Below are 17,002 nucleotides of genomic sequence, written 5' to 3' on the forward strand. Positions count from 1 at the left end.
TCATATAAGAATTTAAAAAATTATGAACAGAAATAAAATAAATTAGAAATCTTGAAACAAAACCAAAAATAATTAGGAGATATTTAACATGGTGGAAGAGAAAATTAATGAACTGTAATCAGTACTAAAGGATTGATCCAGAATACACCAGAGAGACAAAAAGAAAAAGTAGTTTAAAAACACAGAAGATAGTCTGAGAGGCTCCAACAGACAGTAAAGGAATGTCAGATAACCAATATTTTCAGAAGTGACATCTGAGAACATTTTCAGAATTGAGGATATAATTCTGCATATTAAAAGTACAGTCTATCTTACGTGTACTTTACTACAATAAAGGTTTTTTTCAAGCACCTTCTAAGTACCAAACAGGATAAAAAAAGTAAATCCACAATAAAAATAATTACGGTAAAATTTGGAACATCAAATATAGAGATCAAATATTTTAAAAAGAAAGGCAGTATACTTTAAAAGAATAACACAAGACTGACAGAAGACCGAAACGGCAACAGAGGCAGTGTTGGAAGGCAATTCCTCGTGAACGTTTCACATCTGGGCATTAATAAAAACTTTGCCCCTGGACATTTTAAGGTGTCTTGGTATCAGCAGACAGCTCTGGAAAGGCAGTGACTAGTTTGGGAGGAAATTTACTTACATTTCCAGACTGTAAAGATAGAATCTAGATGTGTGCCCACTGAGAAAGTACCTCAGAAGGCCCTAAGCTCTCAGCAAGCACCTGTGAAGGTTAAGGCAGGGCTGTAAAGTGCCTGGCTGAACATCGAAGGCATGACACGAGATGCACACAAAACCTCTGATCAAAGACTCAGAGACTTCCTGGTTCTAGGCACTTAAATCTCTGTCCCATCATTAGCTGACCACTAAACTAACTGAGCAGAAATTTCGGATGCCAAACATGATGAAGAATGTAGACTTTACAGAATTAGTTCATAAAACTCACTGAATGACAACAAACACTAAGAACAACAAATCCTGGGGGAGAGGAAGGAAATATGATTTCCAGAGTTGCCATAATCCATTATTTAAAATGTACAGTTTTCAACAAAAGGTCACAAGACATGCAAGGAAACAATAAAGTGTGGTATGCACATGCCTCTTTGTGCCCCCGGCCCAGAAGTCAACAGATTGTCCCTGAGGAAGCCAAGACACTGGATTCCAAAGACAAAGACTTCAAATTGGCTATTTAAAATGTGTTCCAAGAACTAAAATAACCATGTCTAAAGAACTAAAGAAAAGTAAATGAGAATATCTTGCCAAATAGAAAAATCAATAAATATATATATATTTTAAAAGAACTGAGTAGAAAGTCTGCAGTTGAAAATATAATAAATGAAGTGAAATATTTGCGAGAGAGGATCATCAACAGGTTTGAGCAGGTAAAAGAAAAAATCAGCAAACTTGAAGACAGGTCAATTAAAATGATCCGGTCTGAAGAACAGAAAGGAAAAAAGAATGAAGGAAAATGAACAGAGTCTCAGAGACCTATGAAACATCATCATTTCCCAACAATACCTAAAGGAAAAGAGTTCTTGCTTTGAGACTGGTATGAAGACCCGGTCACGCTCGCAGTCTCCAAGGTCCACGGCCAGCCAACAGTCGCACAGGAAATGCCATTTCCTTTTACCTGCCATGTCACTGACAATTACCTCATTTACGTACCTATAGTAAAATGATGATAATCATGTTAGGAAGGTGGGCACAAATCAGTTGCTGTAATAACAAGTAATCTTATGGACACAACCTAAATGTTCACCAATGGATGAATGGATAAATAATATACTACATATATACAAAGGAATGTTATTCAGGCATAAAACAAAATGAAATCTTGCCATTTGCAACAACGTGGATGAACCTTGAGGGCATTATGTTAAGTGGAGTAAGTCAGACAGGGAAAGACAAATACCACGTGATCTCGCGTATACGTGGAATCTAAAAAAAAAATTAAAAAGAAAAATAGGCTCACAGGGTAAGGTGTGGAGGAAATGGGTGAAGGGAGTCAAAAGGTACGAACTTCCATTTATAAAATAAATAAGTCAGGAGAGTATAATGTACAGTATGGTGACTACAGTTAGTATTACTGTACTGCATATTTGAAAGCTGCTAAGAAAGTAGATCTTAACATTTCTCAGCAACAGAAAAAAAATTTGTATATATAGTGACAGATGTTCACTAGACTTACTGTGGTGATCATTTCACAATATATGCAAATATTGAAACACTGTGTTGTACATCTGAAACTAATACAATGCATGTCAATTGTGCCTCAATAACAATAAATAATTTTAACAAGTAATCTTGCACTGTTGGTGAGTGTCCAAGTAAATGGACTGCTTCATTGTGAGGCAAGAACTAAGGAAAGAAATGAGAGCTGATGCCATTCCTCTTTTCCCGACCTCTAAGGGAGTTCACGTGCACACCAGAATGCAGACTTCTATGACTTATATGTCCAGTGTGCATATATAGTCTTTAAATTTCTTTGTTCCATATGTGACAGCCCTGCTACCTCTAAAAGTATCCCATGTCTTTAGCTTTCCTCTCCAGAATCTGAGGGGGATACATTTGGGGGGTTAAGGATGTTAATATAAACTAACATTTACATTAATGACTTATTCTCCTATTTGGGTCTGTGGCTTTGTTTTGACCTCACAGAGCCATAAGCTCTGAGATTTCATCCTCTTTCCAACCACATGTGTCTAACTTCTCCACTAACTTCAACCATCAACAAATTTGCCCTCTGGAACACCTAATTGTTCAACCTATTTGATTTCATCTTGCAATTAGTTAATGTCTTCCTTTACTGTAATGATGCTATTTTCCCGGGAGTCTATGTCTAATGTCATGAAATCACTTAAATCTCTCTGGTCAAAATCTTTGTTTGATTTTAGTTCAAAGTCATTTTCTCTGTGAGGAATACAGACTCTTTTAAAGCTAAAATATTTCTGAGGACTCTTTTATTGAGGCAGTTTACAAAATCACAGGTGACTAAGTTGCATTTGATTGAAACTTAGCTAGTACAGCTTGTAGTTAAAGCTTTCATTTAAAAGCAGAGAATAAAAAAGGAGAAAATATTCATTTTCTGAATGATGAAAAACTAGTCATGGGCTTTGTGGATTTCCAGTGTAACTTTTATTTTTTTAATTATTTCATATGTGAGAAAAAAAGAATCTAATGTGAGTGAGTATATAAATGCAATGTTAAAATTTTTGACAATACTTAAAAATACACTGAAAGAAAATTTTTAAAAACTTGGTATAATTTACATATGATCAAAGACATCCATTTAAAATGTACAGTTCGGTGCACTGTGACAAATGTGTACACTTGTGTCACACCACCATCATCAAGATATCACCTCAAAAGTTCCAGTCAATCTCTTTCAGGCTTACCTCTGGCCCCAGGCAACCACTCATGTGCTGTCTCTATGGATTAGTCTGCCTTTTTTTTAGAATTTCTCATATATGGAATCATACAGTACGAATTCTTCTGTGGCTTCTTTCACTTGGCATAATATTTTTTGGAATTCATCCACATTGTGTATATCAGAAGATTGTTCTTTTCGGCAGTGAGTAGTCCACTGAATGAATCTACTAATATTAGTTTATTCATTCACCTGATGGACATTTGTGTTGTTTCCAGTTTTTGGCTACGAAAGGTGCTATGAATATATGTGTAAGTCCTGAATGGATATATTTTTTCATTTATCTTGGATAAATATCTAAGAGCAGAATGTCTGCTCCTATGGTAAATGTCTGGGATAAATATCTAAGAGCAGAATGTCTGGGTCATATGGTAACTTTACAAGAAACTGACACACTGTTCTCAAACATGGCTGCTTTACGCCCCTCCAGTGATGTGTGAGAGCTCTACGTGCTCCCTATCCTCACCCAAACTTGGTTTTGTCAGGCTTTTTAATTTTAGTCATTCTGGTGGGTGTTTAGTGCTATCTTACTGTGGTTTTAATTTGCATTTCCTGATAACTAATGAAATTGAGCATCTTTTCAAGTGCTTATTATACATCGTTCACCTTCAAAAATAAAACTGTACTGATAATGTATAAACTGTTTTGTATATACCTGAACAGAATAAAAAAAGCAAGCAAATCATTAAGCTCTACTGGCCTAGTGGGTTGGCGTCTCTAGCCTAGCAGGGAAAGATTTATCTTGAGAACAATTTTAGGCAGGCTGCATACTTGCTTCAGGTGGGCAATACTCAGCAACTGATTCTTTTGAGTACTTGACTTCATTCCTTCTTTTTCCCTAACCCCAACAAACCACTAATCTTCATCCTTAATTAATTTCGTCATCTGTTTTCTCTACCCACCTCTCCTAATTCTCAGGGTGCTGCTGAAGGAAGATGCAGAATCATTTGGACCTAGTACACGTCAGGATCACGTACTCGTCACTGGCCATTTATCTTTCTAACTCCCTAGGCACATTCCATATCATGATTCCAATCTTTCCCCTTCCTTAAGCTCTTCATTTTGACCCAAAGCATAGTATTCAGTTGTCTATTAAATTTAGTCTTCAAAGATATTTTCCATATTTAGAGATACTTTTAATTTGTAGTACTTTGGGGCAACATTTCATTGTTGTTATTTGCTGTTCGCAATCATGACAACATTTAATGAAAATAAAAAAAAAAATCTATCATTCTAACATCCACAAAAAAATCATATTGTTAATTTTCCACACTGCTTTCCGGAGTTTTTTCTTTATAGACAGCAGAGAAATATAAATCTCATAGTCGTTTGTTACTATTTTGCCCAAAGCATTATTATTTATTGTAGGACTTGCCCCAGAATGCTAAAGATCCGCAGAGAAGAAACACCCAGCCAGCATGGTACAGGTACTTACCAAGAAGGGCTGACGCCCGAATTGTCATGCCAGAGCCGAAGGCTGTGCAGTTCCCCAAGCGAGGACTGAGTGCTGAGGAGGAAGACGTCCAGTCCACCGCGTTCGAACACCACCTTCTGGGAGTCACAGAGGTGATGGGGTTCACTCTGGCCCTCTGATCCATAGAGGGTGATCACCACCTAAAATGTGACAAGGAAAGATAAAATATGGCAAGTTCTGACATGATTCTTTGGGAGTATTCCCTAAGGAGAAAAATGAAGACAGAAGAAACTGTACTGAGATGAAGTCTTTGGGATCTTAGACAAGTATAGAGGGCTCTTCAGATTTACAGTTTAGAGCTAGGAAATATCACTCTCTGATCCCTAGTAAATGCTATAGGACATCGGCATATCACCAAGTCCGTGTATCTCATGTAGTAGAAGACACAGAGCAATGAATGGAAAACATTTATTTCAATAACCTTAGCTGTTGTAGAAGCCTTTCTTCGATATCCGGTGGAGACCTGAATAAGGTAGTGAAATTGAGAGCTCGGGTCATTATCTGCAAGGACAGTGACCTTCACCTGCAAGAAAAGCAGAACCAAGAGGATTGGCAGGGCTTCACTTAGTGCAGTGGAGATGCTTCCTCTAGCTAGGAAACAGGAGATGCACCACTGCAGATTTGGCCACTCTAAGGAAACAATGGGGAGGTGCAGGCAGAAGGTCAACAGACGAACAGACCTAAGTTAAGTGAGGAAAGGGGGAATGAAGGCTCAAGTCCAGGGTGTAGCCTCTAAAATGAAAGTCACAAAATCAATTGATCAGGTCTTGGGCCTCTAAATCTTCCCCCCTCCCTCCCACCCAGGTAGGGTTACCAGATAACAGGATACCCAGTTAAACCTGAATTTCAGATCGGTGATGAATAATATGGGGGTATACTGATACTAAAAATGCATTCGCTGTTTATTTGAAATTCAAATTTAACTGGGTGTCCTTTAATTTTATTTACTAAAACTGGCAATTCTACATCCAGAGCAACAAAGAAATGGACATGTTGTGTAGAATTTCCAAGTGTAAGAAAACACAATAAGAAAGATACAGAACAGAAATTAATAACAGGCTGTCATCAAAGATTTCTTTTTGTTTCAAAAAAACATTTTATAGGTTTCGTATATATTTTAGTTACATTAAATTATAATTTGATTTACACGTTACTTCCATATTCTATGTACAAAGTGGGATAAACTTGCATTTGGTCATAGTTAAGTTCTCTAGGTGTTTTCTTTTGGCTTATTCCTAACCTAAATGAATGATATGGGGGTTCAATCTTGGCTAAAAGGAAAAAAATGGAGATAAAGAGTTAAGTTTTGAGACAGCACATATGAAGAGAAATTTAAGAAAAGTCCCACCTGAATTTCTACACTACCTAGAACCACGTGACCTGCCTCTTTTGATGAAAGTGTTTTTATTTCCATCCTGTTCAACATACTCAAGACATTGTGGCAAAGCTTTTGGAATCAAAATCTCGTCACCTTCTGCATATCTGCTTGATCTTTTCTCCATGCCCACACAAGAATTAGCATATAGAATCCCAAAAGGCTGGCTAGCAATGACACCCCAACAGGGTTGTTGGTTATGCGAAGGAACAGCTTGACTGTGTCTTCAACATTCACTGTCCGGGGCACAATGAAGAATTCACTGCCGAAGTAGGTCAGGTGGTTACAGAGACACTGAGTCCTCAAAACTGTGCTCTGTGGCCCGACCTGGAATTAGAAACAAGGCATCAATGCTAACTGAACAGAGTGCTAAGGAAGAGAGAAACATAAAACATTAACATGGACGATTTAGAGATGGAAAAGACTGAATCATTTATTCACTGCTGGTAGTGGTGTAAACTGGCATAACCAACGTAGAGAGCAGGTTGGCAACACCTAGTAAAGCCGAAGAAGCAAAATTCTTTGAATCCTGCAATTCCAGCTCTGAATATATATACCCTAGGGGAACTTGGCACATGTGCGCAAGGAGATGTGAAAAAGGATGTTTTTGTCAGTAACGTCTGTAACTATAAAAAATTGGAAACAACCTATACGTCCAGTAACTGCAGAACAAACGGACATACAAGTAAATAAATAAATAGAGGCAAACTGATGGAATACTCTGCAGCTGTTAAAATGAATGAATGTCAACATGGATAAATGTTGAGTGAAAAAAGTTAAAGAAAGTTATGTATAGTATGATGTCATTTACGCAAAGACCACTTTTGTCAGTCTCCTCGCTGGAGTGTAAGCTCATGAGGACATGGTCTTGTCCATCTGTATCTCTAGTTTCTAGCCTTGGGCCTGGCATGTAGAAGATGCTCAGTAAATATCTGATGGAAGAATGAATACACATATCAAATTCAGGACAGTGGTTACCTTTTGGGGAGAGGGAGGAAATGAGATTGGTGAAGAATACACAGGGGGCTTTGATTATTCCTGAGTGTTTTATTATTTTAAAAAATTTGAACTAAATTGAGCAAAATTCTAATTTTATAATAAAGCTTAGTGGTATTTAATTTTTTTACTATATTATTCACTATAACTTTCCATATGTTGTAACACATCTTCATAAAAATTTTCTAAATGTCACTAGGTGAATAAATGGAAGGTACCAATTCCATGTTTGATTTGCAGATGAAAAGTCTAAAACAGTGTCAATATGACCAGCTTCTTTCCATGGCACAAGGTTAAATTCAGATTGGCCAATCTATATTCTGCCCTTGGAGTCTCTGCAGCTGTTCCTTTTGCCAAGTCAAACACTATACAGGGCTTCAAGGTGGCAGGAAACATCTTGACGCCTTTTGCAATCAGTGGGCATTGTTGTGCCAGGAGGAAAGCTCTCAAGTCTTTTTGCTAAAAGTGTGGCTGACCTGACCAGGAGCAGTGCCTTTCTAACAAGGGAGCTTGTTAGAAAGGCAGAGTCTCAGGCCCACTCGAATTTCCTGCAACAGAATCTGCATTTTAATGAGCTTCCATTTTCAGGATTTGCTTGAGAAGCACCACTCCGGATCATCCAGAAAACACTGCTTGAGGCCATAAATGGTGCAGGTGCCATTTTAAAGTGGGCAGACACCGGGAACTAGGCAATAATTACAAAAGTGAAAATCTGTCCCCATCTGGCCTGGAATGTACAAGAATCTGCCAGCTTATTTTGAAGTACAGAAAGTTTGTTTCATTTTACCCACAGCATATTTAATACTTACAGAATTTAACAGCTTCCATATACTGCTTATTTCATCTAGAATTGTCACATTCACCCCAGACTAATGTTTGTGAAAAAAATTACAAGTATAAAGCACAGTCTGCTCCAAAGAGACACTCTTGTCCAGCTCACTTCCTTTTTCCCAGGCCAATTTATTTCCCTTCTGACAACTGTGAAGGGAAATGAGCTAACACACCATGCTTAATGCCAGCTAAGGTAGAAGAGAGCGGGAAAGTGGCACAGCTTCCTACCCGGCATCCGTTGCTCTCCCATGTGCTGTTGTGACTGTCCCAAAAATAGCACTGAGTGACTGCGGTTATGACGGAGAACAGGGTGGGTGCCTGCTGAGCACTCGCCTGGCTTTTATTCAGCACAGCTGCTATGTAGTAGATGCCAGTCCCATGCTGCAGACTCTCTGGAGTCAGCACCCACGTGTATTCCTCATCTGAGAACAAACCAGAAGGCTTAGTAGCTTTGCGCATGGGAGAAAATTACCATTAGAATCCTTCTTCTGAAGGGTCCATTATTATTTCTATTATTATTTTATTTTACCAACAAAGTAATAAGTCTAAAATCGTACACAGAAATTTTTTTTAATGACCAGTGATACAATACAGGGCTCTGATTACTCTTGTTCCAGTAAAAAATATCTTTTTTTTTTTTTTGATAAATGAAAATTTAGGTCTAATGAATTAGAATGTATTATGAGTTTTAGAAAACTGAAATCATCACATACCAAAACTAGTAGCTAGAAGACCTAGGTAACAAAAATCCCAAGGACGAAGCAAGGACAGCCTGGTTCCAGAGAAGGAGCCCTGGACCACACACACGCCAGTGGCCTGATTTTAGGCGCGGTTCTGTGACTAGGTGGCTGTTAGGGGCAAGTCATCCAATCTCTCTAGTTTTCTTATCTTTCAAATAAGGAGTCTAAACTAAAGGATCTCTGAGATTTCTTCTAGCCTCAAATGACATGATATGATTGCCAAGGTCAACAAGGAGAGAGTGCGTGTTCTGACTCAGAAAAGAGCCTGTCAGTAATCTAGACAGAACTTCGTAGCTGGTGGCCTAGGAGCGAGAGCTGTGGCCTCAGGTACTCTGTCTGATGAGTTAGTGAGGCCTTCGCGAGAGCCAGAAAAAGCTTATTCAACAAGGGAAGACTCATAAAGGAAGACTATAACATGCTTTATCCATTCTGATTATTTTTCCCAACACTTTTTTAATGCAAAAAGGTAGCTCTTTAAGACTTTTCAGTACTACATTTAAAGTTTATATCCAGAAAATATGTTTTTTGGTCAAGTATATACCAGGCACTATTTATATATCTCAAAAATTATTTATATCTATCTCAGAAATTCTTAACTTTTCTAAACTACAATGTAGTCATACAGATCTTATAAGATTAGAACTAAAGTTGAAATATAACTGATATATTGCATATATATATTCGCCTATGATATATAAAGTTTGAAATATATATGACTCATTGTACTGGAACTTCTGCAGGAGTCGCAACATTTTACTATGAGTCACAACATTCAACTATACAGAAACTTGGGAGAATTTCAGTGAACACCCATATAATCACTAACTAGATTTTACAATTAACATTTTACTAAATTTGCTTTACCACATATATATACTTCTATGTGTCCCATTATCCATCTTTTTTAAAAATAATCTTTTACAATCCATCTTTTAAAAAAATAGTCACATATATCTATCAATGTCATTTCCCGGTTGTAATACTGTACTATAGTTTGCCAGATGTTATCATTAGGGGAAACTGGGTGAAAGGTATATGAGATCTGTTTTATTCCTTATAATTGCATGTGAATCTACAATTATCTCGAAATAAAAAGTGGACTGAAAACAAAGAAAAAATTCATCATAGAGTAAACTGCTGACTTCTGAATGGCGTCCTACCTTTCTGCCAGACCTGATTCTTTGGAAGCGTGATGTTCAGGTGGAAGTAAGTGTGGTTAGGCTGGTACTGGAACCCCAAGTAGAGTGTCATGGAAAGGGGACTTTCAGGTTCTATGCACACTATCAGGGATTTCTCCAAGGATGTGATGTTCACTGTGACAGTAAAACGGTCCGTGCTCACATTGAGGCTGGTGGGATGGGTTTCCATGCTAGCATTTCTCCAGAGCGTGATCTAGAATGAGAGCCCATTATCACTCTTCAAGTTTAACGTGGCTCATCCACTGATGTCTTTCAGTCTCCTTTACAGCAAGAATGGGATGAAACTTCCTAGGTCTTCCTCTTTGAATGTTAGTAGGTAACACAGTGCCAGGAGTTAAGGAAGAGTATATAATCTGAGACCCCAAACACCTCCTAATGGTAAGGTAGATCTCTTTGTAGAAGTTCCTAAGTAAAGATGTTAATAACAAAACAATGGCATTGCCATAAATCTAAAATGATTTCCTTTAAGGTACTGTGTCTTTCCATGCCATTCTTTGGGAATCTCTATTCCCTTCTATTTTATTCCCTAGTAATCAAGTCATACCTCAATATCTTCCACTAAATCTTGGACTTGTAGCAATCCGTGACTAGAGCTTAGTAATACACTTCCGATGCTTCCAACGATGTGCTTGTCATCAAAATCCCGGAAGGGATTGAAAGCTAGTCCTGTGACCTGGAGACAAGAAACTCCAGCTTCATCAGTGACTGAAATATTTATAAATAACACCCCGAGAGGTTATAAGTTACCAGATAGCATAAGTTAAAGTAAATGCTAGGATTAATCCCTTGCTAATAGGGTAAATGAGGTAATATTTCTTATTATAACATCATATGAGAAAGAATTAAAGATGAGTCATTTATTTGTGAACCTCGGAATTATTATTTTTTTACATCTTTATACCTGGAGGATTCATTTTACTAGGAAGCTAGTACTCTGCTCCCAGGATAAGGCAACAATCCTACTTCTGCTTGTATGGTAACTGCTGAAAGAAATACAATATACTGATCTGACTAGATTGATATATTGAGTCAATAATTATTCAGATATTCCCAGCTTTGTGTAAATAATGATGAGCTGAGATCAATTCGAGTCATAACATAGAAACGTAGTTAAATCCAGAAGTCTGTTTAATGTTCCCAACCTCCATACTGGATCATTTTTAAGAGGCCTCCAATCCTGCCAGTGTAAAATAAAAATTAATGGCACACGACCTGCTCTCATTTGGTCTGGTCAGCTTACATTTCATGGTGCATTCTCTTCACCCAAATGCCTACAGTCAGCAAGTCCCATTTCCACTCTGATCAGAATCAGTTTCACACTCACTTGAACGGTAACTCCTGGGTGTTTATTCAAGAGCTTCTCCAAAGCCGCAGCTGACGGGAAGCCTAACCTCACAGGTGCTGGGTAACCAAGAGTGTACGAGCTCAGAGGCAAAGTTGATATGTTCTGGCTAATAAAAAAGAAGTTAAATAAAAATCAATTTCTGTAGGTTTTTTCTAAAGGTCAAAAACCTAAAATGACACTCCCATGCTTCCTTCCTCCTCTGTTACCTGCTCAGCATCAGGGTAGCAACAGAAGAGGTCAAAGTCACCAAGGACTCAGAAAACTGATTCTGCTGTACGAATGCTTCCCCACGGCTCAGCAAGGACATTTTCAGAATATTTTCTACCTGCATTTACAGGAAAATAACATGTGACTTGTGTAACCTCACTGTACTGTGTTAGTGAAATAATGATTTTGAGATGGTTGGAGGGAGAAAGGGGATCTTGACAATGGTGTAATAAAAAGTGACATTCATAGGAGAGAACCCATAGAAAGTGTTGACATTCTGGCTAAAGACTCATCATTCTTTGTATTAATGAAGAGGGTCACCCAAAGAAATAGGTATTTCTTTGCCCCATGACATAACCTGCCCTAGATCTGCTTATGATAATTTTTTATATATTAACAAGCTTTACTACAATAAAATCCACACACGCAATTCACCCATTTAGAGAATACAATTTAATGTTTTTTAGTATATTCGCAGGGTTGTGCAACTATCATCATGATCTAATTTTAGAATATTTTCATCTCCCCTAAAATAACTCCAGAACTCAGTAGCAGTCACTGTTCTTCTCTTGTCCTCATCTTCCCCAGCCCTGGGCAACCACTCATCTATGTTCTATGTCTATTTTGCTTCTCTCCTAGATATTTCATATAAATGGAATCACAATATACAGTCTTCTGTGACTGGCTTCTTTCACTTAGCATAATATTGTCAAGGTTCATCCATGTTGTAGCATGTCAGTACTCAATTCTTTTTTATTGTTGAAAAATATTCCATCATATGGACATATCACCTTTATTTACCCATTCATCAGACTGTGGACATTAGGTTGTTTCTACTTTTTGGCTATTTGGCTATTTGAACAATGCTCCTATAAACATGAGTGTAAAAGTTTTAGTGTGGACATATGTGGGTATATTCCAATAAGTGGAATTGCTAGGTCACATGATAATTCTATTTTTCACATTCTGGGGAACTATCAAACTGCAATAAAATGATGTATGAGAGTTCCAATTTCTCTGCTTCCTTGTCAACACTTGTTATTGGCTTTTAGGATGTTTAGTGGTATCTCATTGTGGTTTGATGTACATTTCCCTAATGACTAATAATGCTGAACGTCTTTTCATGCAGATAGCAAATATAATTTACTGATTGCTTTTCACTGGATTACAGCACTAGGTGGACTTGGCTTACTGGCTGGGCAGAGAGGAGGACCCAATCAGGCTTAACAGAGCAGTCTTTTCAGTGGTATAGACTTAGCTGAATTCTCTTTAGAGTCTAGGGAGAGGCTGTGTCATATCCAGGACAGTCAAGATTAAAAAGTCTCTAAAGAGAGCTGGCCGCCAGCATATACTGCACCTACCTGTTCAATGTCACGTTTGGACCTTGGCCGACTTGCCTCAGTGGCTTCCACTACAGTGTTGAGGATGTGGAAGAGGCAGACGGTTCCAAGAATTCGAAAGCCCACAGTGCTGATGTTCTGGAATGGGCTCCTTGGGAACTGCTCACTCAGGAAAGTAAGAGAGTTGCCAATATCGACCTGGGAATTTTAAAAGGCAAATAACTCTACATCCCTGAACTGCTGATGGCTGCTTAAAATTTATTTTTGTTCTTCTTATGAGGAGCTCAATGTTCCTTACACATTTCAAATACATTCTTGTAAGAAGCAATACCACAACTTGGCAGGGAAGGAAAATAAATTATTACATAATATCTATGGGGTTATTCTAAGAAATTGACATAACCCTTTTTGAGTGGTATGCAGATTAAATATCTAGTTAACAAAACTAAGCTTAAAAAAGGATGCTGAGAAAAAAAAACAATGCTGACTGAAACAACTGAGCAGACTATCCCGTTGTATCGAGGACTTCGAAAGCGTTCAAGACAGACTTAAAATAAAGATTAAGGAGAAGGTCTAAATGAAACAGAAAACACCAATTCTACTTTCTGTAGGTTGTTCTCATGTGAAACAAGTCAAATAAGCCGACTGACAATATTTACTGAATATTCACCGTAGGTACTACTATTTTTGTTTTAAAATGTTATTTATTTTCAAAGTTACATTTATTAAAAGTTTCTGCAAAATAAAAGATATAAAAAATAAAAATAAATATAAAAATAAAAAAGAAACAGTTAAAAATAAGACATAGGCATAAAATATTAGCAACATATATAACTATAGGTTAACATCAATAATAAATAAATCTCTTATAAACAAAGAAACAAGCAACCCTAAACAGGGGGAAAATGGATGAAGGATACGAAGAAGAAATTCAGAGGAGAGAAAAAATGGCCAATAAATATATAAAATGATGTTCAATCTCCTTAGTAATCAATAAAATGCTTTTCCTTCTTTTCTTGTCTTTGAAATTGCCAAAAATGAAAGTGTGGGTAGAAGTTTGGTGGAAATGTAAAACAGTTCCTTTTAGGAAGGGAGCGTAATTTTGTCACGTATTAAAAATTTAAAAGCCCATCGATTCTATGTCTAGCACTCTAGCCCAAAGAAATATTTGCATAAGGACGTCCATAGATATGCCATTTGCAAGGGTAAACAAATGAAAAATATCCAAACAAACATTAAGAATAACGAGTTCATCTATGTGTACTGACATGAAAAGACATCCATGACAGTATTAAGTAAAAAAAAATCAAGAGGCAGAAAAATTTGCATGCTTTAACTCCATTTTTGTTAAAACAAAACAAACCAACAAACCTGTGTATATATTTTAAAAAGTTTGAAAGGTTATGCACAGCAAATGAAGACTAAACTAATAACAGTGATTACTTCTAGAGAATGAGCCTGGCAGGAGGACAAAGATGGTGAGGGCTTCTGCTTTTTACTTTTTATGCTTTTGTTCTGATTTTTTTAAATAACAAGCATGTATTATTTCTGTAATTAAAATGTCCAAATAAACCAATATAGATTGCATTTATATACTTATTGCAGAATATTTGAAAATATAGAAAATGGAAAAAAGAAAATTAAAGTTCTCACTAATCCTACCACCTTAATTTAGTTATGGGTAGAAAGTAGAAAGAGGCATAAATAATTATGGGGAAGTACCATTGGCAAATATGGTTGCAAGAAATGCAAACATCAAATATTTTTGATGTCTGTTTCGAAGCTGTACTACATGGCAAGCTGTGGATCTACTTTTGTCTCTCATGACTTCTTCTAACCAATATGTCAGAAAGGCAGTAGCATGAAAATGAATAAAATAAAATAAACAGCATATCTGAGAATGTCACTACTGACCAATTTTTTTTTCACAATCTTCAGATTTAAAGGTACAAATATATTTGCTAATATTTGAATTGAGTCTCCACAAAATAGTTTTATAATGCTAAATTCTGTACAGGGCACAATCTTCAGATTATATATTTTCTACTTTATTACAATTTTTCTTTTTCTGTTTTTCACTTTCCTCTTTCCCCCCATATCTTGTTCCCTCCCAATCATCTTCTGCTTACCTGAACTGACTCAGAAAATCCTAGGATAAAGGCTGTCAGTTTCTGGAGGGCCTCACAAGCTTTCTGTAGTTTGTTATGCATTTGTGAACCATGAATTGCTTTGCTAAAGTTCCCTGATATCTCATCTACCACCTGTTGGGAATGAAGAATTTTGTCAAAATTATTTATATAGTTATTGCATTTTAGTAATTTGATACATAGTTTTAATGAGAGTTGACCTTTGATGACATTACAAGCTCTATGAATCACAGGCTCTTCCATAAGTTATTTTGTTCACAAGCTTTTCCCCAAATAGAAAGAATTTATTTTCATTCTTCCATACAGCAGAGAAAATGGATAATATGGTTATACAATGATTGATCCAAGGACAAAGGAGTCTGGAAATAAGATTTATAAAAGCAAGTTTAAGTCTATGGCCATGATCAAAAGTATGGGAAACCTGGGAATCAAAACAACAAAAGCAAACTTTTCTATTCAGAAGTATGAAGTATGTTTATACCCTCAGGTTTCCCATTGCATTTACTGCCCTCAACCCAAGAGATCATGTTCAAGAGGGAAGTACTTGATATACCACATGGCAGGAGGTGGCAGAAAACTTCTCTAAGAAAACAAATCCAGAACTCTGGTCCCAAGGCTTAAGAGGCTACTTCTTTTGAACTGGAGGGTCAACTCTGAGATAATCTGTTTATACTAGCTACTCAGTCTTATTTCTAGAGCACAGCCCACTTACAGCTTAACTCAATTGTGTATTCAATAAGTCCTTATTAAATGCCTACTGTATACTGCTAGGCTCAAGAGCTGGAACAGTGAAAAGTCAATTATGATCCCGCCCTCAGGCACCATAGAATTGAATAGGGTTATTCCTGATTCGCAGGGTGTGTAGGAGGTTGGATCAGTTATAGAGAGATCTTAGAATTGAGGACCACCCAATTTTGGTTTTGTACTTTGGGACTGAGGTATAAATAAGAAGAAATGAAGATCTGTGACAAAATTGCCGCCCAACTGCACATTTGCCAGTGGAGGTCACGTCTTATTTAATGCCATTCTAGCTATAGCCAGGCAGGCAGGTCACTGAGGATACCCTATTTGATATATTAGAGCAGGATGTGTAACCTGGGCTGAACTTCAGTGGGTCTCACCATTTACCTAGCCTTTTGTTAATGTTTCTTAATCAAGCCTTATAATTGTCTCCGTAGAAGTTTTGCATATATTTGGTTAGATTTACTCCTAGGTACTTGCTATTATATATTTTTTTAATCTAATTTTCTGATTGTTGCGGAAATGTAATAATGCAATTAACTTTAGTATACTGATCTGGTATTCAGCAACATCGCTAAATTCTCTTAATATTCCTAATAATTTATCTGCAGACTCTTCTGGATATTCTATGCTTCAGATTTCTCTCTATTTAAAGGAAACAAACACTCTTTGTTTAAGCTACTGTAGGTCAGTGTTTTCCCCCAGCAGAACACAATGCTAACTGAGACAATAGTGAACGACACCAGGGAAAGCAGATCCAGAGTAAACAGGATTCTTTCCTGCAAGGGAAATGTTAGATTGAATCTAAGTAGGGCTTGTGTTTACCAAAAAAAGATGGGGAGAAGCAGGATGATTTTCTTCAATCAACGTTGTCAAAGCAGCTTGGCCTTTTTTTAACAGTTTGTGAGAAAAAGGAAACCAAGGTGAAAGGGGAACTGAGGTGATGAGCAGTTGTCCGGGGGAAATGCTGCTGCGACAAAGGTGCGGCAGATGAACAAAGTGCCCCCCTCACCCCGCCCCCGCCGAAATGCTAAATATAACAGCATTAAAAAATAATAAGACGATACTAAAACGGAAGTAAAACTGTTGTGGAATATTTTCATGGATTCATTTTGGTTCTGCTTTCAATTGGGATAAGTGCTTGTCTGTCAGGCATTCTCAGGTATAGTTC

At 37.1% G+C, this 17,002-nt stretch overlaps 1 protein-coding gene across 5 annotated transcripts in view; it reads right to left on the reverse strand.

Annotated features, from left to right (window-relative positions):
* The window catches only part of PKD1L3 (polycystin 1 like 3, transient receptor potential channel interacting), a 69,389-nt gene that overhangs the window by 33,829 nt on the left and 18,558 nt on the right, over window positions 1–17,002 (reverse strand). For 4 of the 5 annotated variants that reach the window (XM_023523643.1, XM_023523645.1, XM_023523644.1 and 1 more), the window contains 11 exons: window positions 15,073–15,204; window positions 12,965–13,141; window positions 11,603–11,721; window positions 11,376–11,502; window positions 10,596–10,724; window positions 10,013–10,244; window positions 8,341–8,534; window positions 6,382–6,612; window positions 5,332–5,433; window positions 4,872–5,050; window positions 1,528–1,674 (listed from right to left, as the gene is read on the reverse strand). In XM_023523643.1, coding sequence (XP_023379411.1) covers window positions 1,528–1,674; window positions 4,872–5,050; window positions 5,332–5,433; window positions 6,382–6,612; window positions 8,341–8,534; window positions 10,013–10,244; window positions 10,596–10,724; window positions 11,376–11,502; window positions 11,603–11,721; window positions 12,965–13,141; window positions 15,073–15,204 — 1,769 coding nt within the window. The remainder of the gene's footprint in view (window positions 1–1,527; window positions 1,675–4,871; window positions 5,051–5,331; window positions 5,434–6,381; window positions 6,613–8,340; window positions 8,535–10,012; window positions 10,245–10,595; window positions 10,725–11,375; window positions 11,503–11,602; window positions 11,722–12,964; window positions 13,142–15,072; window positions 15,205–17,002) is intronic. The other variant, XM_023523642.1, reaches the window with a different exon arrangement.

The sequence above is a fragment of the Pteropus vampyrus genome, unplaced genomic scaffold (genome assembly GCF_000151845.1).
Source record: "Pteropus vampyrus isolate Shadow unplaced genomic scaffold, Pvam_2.0 Scaffold399, whole genome shotgun sequence".
Classification (NCBI taxonomy): domain Eukaryota; kingdom Metazoa; phylum Chordata; class Mammalia; order Chiroptera; family Pteropodidae; genus Pteropus; species Pteropus vampyrus.